This window comes from Hevea brasiliensis, chromosome 16 (genome assembly GCF_030052815.1).
Source record: "Hevea brasiliensis isolate MT/VB/25A 57/8 chromosome 16, ASM3005281v1, whole genome shotgun sequence".
Lineage (NCBI taxonomy): Eukaryota > Viridiplantae > Streptophyta > Magnoliopsida > Malpighiales > Euphorbiaceae > Hevea > Hevea brasiliensis.
In genome coordinates, this window is record NC_079508.1 from 64,572,298 (window position 1) to 64,581,061 (window position 8,764).

The window sequence follows — 8,764 nt, forward strand, 5'->3', positions numbered from 1 at the left end:
GTTGCTTCTTAAAATGTTAGTTTAATAATGCAAATGAAATAAGATAATTTTTTTGCTTAGTAATTTGTTTATCCCAATCAAACAATGCCTAGGGAAATTATGGGGCTAGCAGCAGGACTAGGTGGAACGAGAATGGGGTGGGAGTGGGACTATACGAGAATAGGATAATGTTACTCCAAGACGCAAACAATACCCATAAGACTCAAACTTCACAAAAGGAACCTGACCGGAGCCGAAAAAACTTGTGCGCTCCAACACAAGAAAAACAAACCTTGATAGTTCTACAGGTAGCTTTCGGTTTATTCCCTTTTTTGGGCGCTGACTGTTCTTCTCTTCTCTTCCCTCGCCTCTCTCTTTGCTCTTCAAGGCACTGTACTATCTCTTCCTCGCAAATCTCCTTCTTCCAAGCTTTAACATCTCATATCAGGTACTTTTTAGCTCCTTCTCCATGGCAGATCACAACCCTTTTTTTTTAAATGTTTTTTCATACATGCTACATTTGTTCTGCTTTCTATTTCATGTTTTATTTGCGGCTCTCTTTCCTTTTTGTTTACTATTTTTTTAGTGGGCTTATTCTAATATTCTTCTGTTGATCAGGCATTGTAATGGGTAGTTGCTACTCGTTAAGAATAAGAGTAGATTTGTTATGTATTTAATTTTAATGGGTTTTTGTCATTATTAGTGTCAATGTTGGTCAAGATGTTAATAGATTTTATCCTTTTTTTTTGTTATTTCCACTAATGGAAACTTCGAGTTTTCGAAGGGATTTTAAGGTTTAATTTTTGAGGTTTGCTGGTATTTGGATCCGAGCAATGTAGCCATGATCTCATTCCTTTTGTTTAGTTTGGCAAATTTTGGGATTTTTTGAGTCTGGTTGGGCCATGAAGTCAGAAGCTGTGGGGTTCTAAGAGGTCTCTAAATTCTTGGTAAATTTAGGGTTTCTCTTAGGATGCCGATATAGTTATTGCTTTAAATGTGAGTATATTACCTATAATGTCCATTTTGTTGGTGTTGATCAATTGGTCTCATTATTAGTTTAATTTATGTTACTCTTCCTGCTGAAAGAGTATTCTTGTAACAGTGGTTATGATGGCAAGTTTTAGCTACTTCTCTGGTGTCAATCTCAGCCTGCCGTGGTTTTCCATTTTGATGGATTTCTACACATTAACATTGTGTACACTCGTGTGCATTTCTTATGTGAATATATTGGAATGAAGGAGCCAGTGCAAACTTTTGGCTTTTGACGCAGTCCCTTATATATGATTAAGCACATTAATTTACTGGTAGTTTTCACCTTGTTAACTATCTTGAAGTTTGGATTTGGTGCTAAAATTAGCTGAGGTATGCTTGCGTCTTGAGTTTAGTGTTGTAATAACTTTAAGTCCATGTCATAACTGTTTTTTGCAGTCTCAACTCTAGATGAAGACAAAGAAAGAATTAACAATAATCCTCGTTATAATTCATGACTTGGTCTTTCTTTTGGCGATGGGATCGCTGTATAGGTTATTTGCATTTGTTTGTTTGTTTTTATAAAATCTTAGAAGCTGAAAAGCAACAGTTGCCTTTGTTGGCCTCTCACGTTGAGAATAATGTTATGTTTTCCCTGTAATTATTGATTCTCACGAATTTGTATTTCATATGAGTTTCCTTGTCCTGATAAGCACTAAATGCAGTTATTCAAATTCTTTTTTTTTTCTCCTGCAGATTAGAAAGTGCTGTTTTATTCTTATTATTTTTCCTTTTCTTTTTTTTTTTGGCAGAATGGCATTGCAATCAGCAAGCAACCCAACTACCCCTAGTGCCCAAGTGGTTGGAAATGCTTTTGTTGAACAGTATTACCATATTCTTCACACCTCACCAGAATTGGTTTATAGATTTTATCAGGATTCAAGTGTGCTCAGCCGGCCGGATGCCAATGGTGTGATGACATCAGTGGCAACCATGCAAGTACGTTTCTTGCTGGAGTTTTTCTCATATTGTGCTAATGATCCTATTATTTTGGTTGGATCCACATAAATAATTTAGGTGAACAGAAAACTGTATTTAATGGGGAAAAATATGAGAAAAACCCTTCTGTGTCATGTAAATTGACTTCTGGGTGTTCAATCATTTGGTTAGTCTAGTCACTTCTCATGTTATTTTGTGGCTTTTTGAGGACTAGTAGATAATCAATGTGCAACAATGGTGTATTGTGATTTGGACACACTCAAGAAAGTCAAGTGGTCTCTCAATTGTTGTATCCAATGTTCTTCTGTTAATATCATGATCTCTAGCAGAGCGGGTGTTTTAAGTTTCAGGTACCACAATTTATTTGATGAGATAGCATTAATACCTGCCTTTTTGGGCATTAAGTTTTATACAGAATGTTGTCCTTACAAGTATTAAGTCTTTTATGTCTGTTTTCAGATTGATGTTCTTTTTGCAGTCAAATGTTCATTTTTTGGGATTGTTGTGTTTACGTTTTTTTGTACAACACCAAATTTTGCATGTGTCCGAATTAATGAAACCCTTTGAGGAGCTTTGTCTTCTGGATACAAGCAAAATTTCAGTTTTCCTCTTCTATAAACAAATAAATAATGAGAAGTGCATCCTTTCTCGCAATCATCGCTGTGTAATTTACTTGATCATTTTCTCTTCTGGCCAAATCTCTATTTGTTATAGAAATTTGAAGCTGATAGATGGTCTTCTGCCTAAGGATTTGGTACCAAAATATTTAACTTCCTAATAACTGCAGAGACACCTTGTGCAAAGAAATAACATAGATATTTCTTTGTGGAACAGGGTATCAATGAAAAGATACTTTCACTTAATTTCAAGGACTATAAGGCAGAAATAAAAACAGCAGATGCCCAAAAATCTTATAAAGAAGGGGTTACTGTGTTGGTAACTGGATGCTTGATGGGCCAGGACAACTTGAGAAGGAAATTTTCCCAGTCATTTTTTCTTGCACCACAGGACAATGGGTATTTTGTTCTGAATGATGTTTTCAGGTATGTGGAAGACAATGAACCAATAGAGAATCACCCGGTTAATGGTATTGATAATACACCAACAGTCCCCTCAATCCCAGATTCAGGTAAGCTTTTGTGTTAACAGCTTTTGTTGTTTATTGCTTGTTCTCTTGCTCTCTCTATCTCTCTGCCTTTGCTTTCACAAGTATTGAAAGTCATCTGATTTCCAATTTCAGAGCCTTCTCATGTTCCTGATGCTCCTGCACCAGACCCAGCAACGTCAATTGTGGAGCAAGATAAAAAAGTTGATGAGAAAGTTGATGATCCTGTGGAAACTGAGAAACAATTAATTTATGAAAAGGAGGTGATTGTGGAATCTCAATCTCATTCTAATGGGAACAATGTTTCTGTTGTTGAATCTGCTTCTTCTGTCACTCAAGAGGACATTCCAAAGAAATCTTATGCATCAATTGTGAGTTTGTAGATGAAGATTTTCAGTAAAGTATTTGCAATGCATAACATCTTAATTTTCAATGATTCTTTTTGTAGGTTAAAGTGGCAAGAGGGGGTTCAGCTCCAATAAAAGTTTACGTGCCTACTGGTACTGCAAAAGTGACTCCTAAGAAACCTGAGAACCAGTCTGTGTCAGTAGCACCTGCCACAGAGCCTGAAGCATCAGTACCAAGCAGCAATGAAACCCCTGAAAGTAGCAATGCTCAAGAGGAAGGTAACTAGCCATTGCTAGTGCATGCACATGCACACTCGTGGATGTGTTCCAGACATTTTTTTGACAGCCTTCCCTTTCACTATGTCCTTTCTGAAAGTGGCTTCAACTGTACAAAATTTTGTGCTTCATGTACATGCTAACTAGAAAATCATGTACATAAAGGGACTGTAATGGAAAGGATAGGTTTTTATACATGTCAATGGGATTTTCATTTAAAGAGTCTTACTTAAAGTACATAAAGTATCTTAATTCAACTGTACATGACTACATCTAGTTACTTCTTTACATTCACAGCTGAAGGCCACTCCATTTATATCCGTAATTTGCCGTACAACATGATGCCTGCTCAGCTTGAGGTGGAGTTCAAGAAATTTGGACCAATCAAGCAAGGAGGTGTCCAAGTCAGATATAATAAGGTTGGTCTCAAATGTTTTGCATGTCATCTTGACTTCTGCCCAATCAATCTTATTTTACCTGATAAGGATTTAATGGGCTCTTTGTTTAATATATATGTCTGTGCAGCAACAGGGATACTGTTTTGGTTTTGTGGAATTTCATTCTTTGAGCTCCATGAGGAGTGCTATTCAGGTTTTCTTTTTTTTTTTTTTTTTTTGCGCCTTCTATTATTAAGATGTTGCTTGGTGATCAGTTTTGATATATATTCCATCAAACTCGAGTGATCTTGTTGCAACCATGTGGTAAGCTAAGCTGCACATTTTTCTTTGTACTAACCTCCAGGAAATGCTTGTTTTCATTTTGACCTTTTGATTATTTATTGTTTTTGTCTATACTACTGTCATTTTGAGAACTTGACCTTAGTCAACTGCAAACAACTTAAGAAAGCTAATGGAACTTTGATTTCTGTTGTAAAGGCAAAGCTAACTTTGTATTAATCAGCCCTGAAAAGTGGCACAAGGTCTATTCCTTCTTAGAATCTTACCATTTACCTGTGTTGATGGTTTAGTTTCATTATGGCAATATGAAACCATGGAGGATTTGTTGTTCCTCTCATTGTTGCTTTGCATCTTTCTTGTTCTGGATATTGGATCAACTTACTGATGACAGTTGTCCAGTAAGAGGTGAACAGTGGTTCCTTCTCCCTATATGCTAGAGTGCATATTTGTCCTTATATACACATGGCTTCCAGCTTCCTCTGTTGAATTAAATATTTAGACATGCAAATGTAGAAGTAATATGAGGCTTCTTTAGCTAGACAAGGCAGTAGCTTTGGTGTGTGTGTGTGCAAGATATGTCATATTTCAGATGTTTTGGTGTAAGCAAGAAACGGCTTATAAATATTTTGGGATAGATAAAATGGAAGGGGCATTGAAAAATCATTTTCTATACAAGAATTAAAGAAAATGGTTTTCCGCCCTTAATTGGTGGAACTAACTTGCATGCCATTGTGAATTCTATTAAAGTAAATGTAAGGGGTTTGGGGGTGTGAGTTTTGAATATTTATTAGAAGGAAATAATTTATTTTATCATGGTAAGATATTGAAGATAGAAATAAGGTAGCCAGGCCTCTTTAAGATTAGTTTGGCTGTAAAATGCATAATATTCAAGGAGGAACAAGAAGAGGAATTAAAGCACTTGATTTAAAATTAAAATGAGAGGTCCTTATTTTGTGATGGAATTAGTTGTGAAATCTATCCTTTGTTTAGCAAGAGTGGAGGTAGGGTAAGGAATGAAAAAGCATATATTGTCTTATCGCGCAAGACTACAAGTACTTTCCATAATTGAATTGGTAAGTTGGATGGTTTGCTTTTGTAAAGCAACGTAATTTCTCTATCTAATGCATAATAATTATTAACTACTAGAAGTTATATGCTTGTATTTAATCAGATGAAATATGAGGTTATATATTTGACTGGAACTACATATTTTCGAGAAGATGGTTAATCAACTGTTCAAAATTGCCATTGTTTCTCACATTGATAATAATACTTAAATGTATATGATATGAATTTATATTTGTTCTTCAATATCAGTATGATCATTTAGATTGATTTGGTTCTTTAATTTTATTATATTTTCTGTGATTATTAATGGACTTCAACTGAGCTGCTAGAGAAGTTGGAATTATTCATTCATAGTTTATTTCAATGTCAAATTTGTGCATGATGGGTTTCTTTATGGTTAATACTCAACGCAACTCAACTAAGCCTTTATCCAAAAAATTTGGGGTCGGCTATATGGATTCGTTTTCTCCTCTCTAAACGATTTTGGGTTAAATCCTCAGAAATGTGTAATGCTTCTAGGTCATATTGTACTACTCTCGGTTTCTTTATGGTTAATAATGGAAGTTAATCATAATGTGTTTTCTCTATTGCAGGCATCACCCATGACTGTTGGAGGGCATCAAGTAGTTATTGAGATAAAGAGAACCACCACTCGAGGTAATTGAGAAGATTTATTCCATGTTTGGTAGTCATTTCTTCATTGGACTGAATATTGAGTATTTCACATATAACTTAGTACAATAATCAAACCAAATATCTTATAAAGCTGTGGATGCAGTTGGTAGTAGTGGAAGAGGTAGGTTTCCTTCTGGAAAGGCAGGATTTCACAGTGACAGCTTCAGGAGCCGTGCAAATTTTGGTGGTGGCTGGGGTTATGGCAGGAATGAGTTTGGTAATCGGGGTGAATTTTCTGGTCGAGGCAGGAGTTCAAGTGGGAGGGGTGAAGGTTACCAGCAAGGGAGAGGGAGAGGTGGCCGGTCAAGTGGAGCAAAGCATAACCACTAATTCTGCATGAAACCTAACACCTTGATTTTTTGGCAGCATATTTTTGGTATCCTTAGTGCGCAACACTTAAAGAGTCTGGGATCTGCTTTAGGCATATTGATTTGAGAAATAACTTGTGGATTCTGAATTGGAGTAATGTTGAGATGAGAAGGCATTAGCCACCGTTTTTAGGATCTCTTTTATAGAATTAGGTTAGTTCCCCCTATGATTTGTTAGAAATTTCTACGATGATTAAGGTGATCTGTTAGAGAAACTCCTGTTGTTACTCTAGTGGGGAAGTTGCAAAGATGTAATCATGGGTGATCCCAGCCGTGCAATGGATTGATCCATTTGCAAGAATGTCTTAGGAACTCAAATCTAGAAATGAAATTAGTTTTTCTGTACATGGCTACATTTTGGCACATCATATATATATATATATATATATATATATAATAAGAATGTTATAATCAACCATGATTGATAATGACAACCCCATCATGATGATCGAATTGAAATAGAGTTTTATTTTCTTTGATCAATTTAGTCAAACTTAAGCTCATATAAAACTTTAGCTTTAAATTTCTTCAAACGACCATCCGATCCCAAGGACTAATGATAAAAAGGGAGCATCTTCTGACACGACGGTTGGCGATGACATCATTAACTTTTCCCACAAAATACGGGACACGTCACATCTGCAACTTGGATAGGCTTTTTCCTTGGCTTAGCTGTTTGCCTGCAACTAAGGCTCTGAAACGAGAACTTTTATTAACAACTTGCATACACGTGGCACCAACCCAGACTAGATCACTGGACACAGAATTTTGGAAACGCAAAAGAGTGCAACTTGGCCCTTCCTGGGCTCCACCATCTGATTTTCTCTTGATTTTTTGCGTGTCGTTTGCAGATTCCTTTTTGGGTTTTATTTGAATGCGATGATAGCCGTCCCAACTTTTTTTGGGATTAAATGCTAACATAATATTCAGACTGGAACTGTTCTTAAATAAAGATTTTGCGAATCATATGATTTGAGATATGACCCTAAAAACAGAATTGTTTTGCTAAGAAAGAGTGAGATTTATTTCATCACTTGGGTAATATGATTGATTTTTCTTAAGGGAGCCATTATTCTCATCCAATGTAATCAATTCACCCATGTTATGATTATGATTCAAGAAAGATTGGGGGAGGAAGGATGGGCTTAAAAAGGATCCCCCACCATGGAGGGAAGAACACATACAGCAGGCCTCTCACATCTCCCTGGAACATGATGATGTTGAATCCAGATGAGCTGATGACACGATCTTTGCCTTGGAATAGAGGATCGTAAGAAGATTACTCATTCACCTCGGAAGAATCAAGCCCATTACCCGTCTTACCCGCCCAACATATCCAATCCTCCCAATCCACCTATGGCCAGACACTATTCCAATTCCTTTAGTCCCGATCCATATTCTTCCGGTAAGTATGAACTACCATTAGTGTCATTGGCTTCCGGATACCGGGCTCACAAAGCATGATGAACCCACCATCTTACCCTCGAATCTGGGTCCTCATGAAGAATACTTTAAGGTCGCAGATGGAAATGTTTTCAAAACTAGCCTTATCACTAAGCACCCAATTGGAATCCGGTTCTTCCCCACTTGTATCCTTTGGACTAGGGTCATCTGCCTGATCTTCCGACAAGGATCTATTGATAGGCTTTGACTTGTATCAACAGTAAGCATTTAAAGATCCTCCTACAGGATTGAAGTATAAGAGGAGCTTTCACCATTTACTGTCCCAAGGTTATATTCTGATGCCTCACCGAGTTCCAAGAACACAAGGAGTCGCTTTACGGCCCCGTCTTGATTCCCATGCACATTTTCATCATCGCCACCCGTGGCGTAATCCGATTTCTTTGTCAATCTTCCGTTCAAGCTTAATGAAGATATCAATCCGACAAAGGCATCACACCCGGGGATGAACCCTACAGACTTGGCTCTAGCCCAAGAAGAGTGCAAACAACTCCTCCAGCAAGGTCTCATAGAACCCACTTCTTCTCAGTGGGCCTGCCAGGCCTTTTATGTTGAAAAAAGATCTGAGCGATTAAGAGGAAAGAAACGGCTTGTCATTGACTACAAGCCCTCAACCACTTCCTTCAAGATGACAAATTCCGCTACCAAAGCCCGAGGCCTTGTTCACTCAAGCGCATGAAGCCCATATCTTCTCAAAGTTTGATCTCAAAGTGGTTTTTGGCAATTGGGTATTAACCCTCCGATAGGCCCAAGATCGCGCATTCCTACGGCCCAATACCAATGGAGATCCTTCCATTCGGCCTTAAGACGGCCCCATCGCTTTTCCAAAAGGCCATGACA

The 8,764-nt window shown here is 37.4% G+C and overlaps 1 protein-coding gene across 4 annotated transcripts; it reads left to right on the plus strand.

Annotated features, from left to right (window-relative positions):
- Positions 1 to 203: 203 nt before the first annotated feature.
- LOC110658890 (nuclear transport factor 2) lies at positions 204 to 6,816 on the plus strand. 4 transcript variants are annotated; one of them, XM_021816658.2, is made up of 10 exons: positions 204 to 287; positions 368 to 427; positions 1,761 to 1,947; positions 2,782 to 3,076; positions 3,188 to 3,423; positions 3,501 to 3,678; positions 3,973 to 4,094; positions 4,201 to 4,266; positions 6,014 to 6,077; positions 6,187 to 6,816. In XM_021816658.2, exons 3-10 carry the CDS (start codon positions 1,762 to 1,764, stop codon positions 6,423 to 6,425), a joined length of 1,386 nt encoding a protein of 461 aa, XP_021672350.2. In that variant the 5' UTR covers positions 204 to 287; positions 368 to 427; position 1,761; the 3' UTR covers positions 6,426 to 6,816. The 4 variants fall into 4 exon arrangements, with proteins under 4 accessions (XP_021672350.2, XP_021672349.2, XP_021672352.2 ...); XM_021816657.2 differs by having other exon boundaries at positions 232 to 427; XM_021816660.2 differs by having other exon boundaries at positions 232 to 427; positions 3,188 to 3,315.
- The last annotated feature ends 1,948 nt before the right edge of the window (positions 6,817 to 8,764 follow it).

Coding starts and splice junctions, on each gene's coding strand:
- LOC110658890 (XM_021816658.2), top strand. CDS start 1,762: ATGGCATTGCAATCAGCAAGCAACCCAACTACCCCTAGTGCCCAAGTG. Junction 4,095..4,200: donor TCCAAGTCAGATATAATAAG/GTTGGTCTCAAA, acceptor ATGTCTGTGCAG/CAACAGGGATACTGTTTTGG. Junction 6,078..6,186: donor AAAGAGAACCACCACTCGAG/GTAATTGAGAAG, acceptor TATCTTATAAAG/CTGTGGATGCAGTTGGTAGT.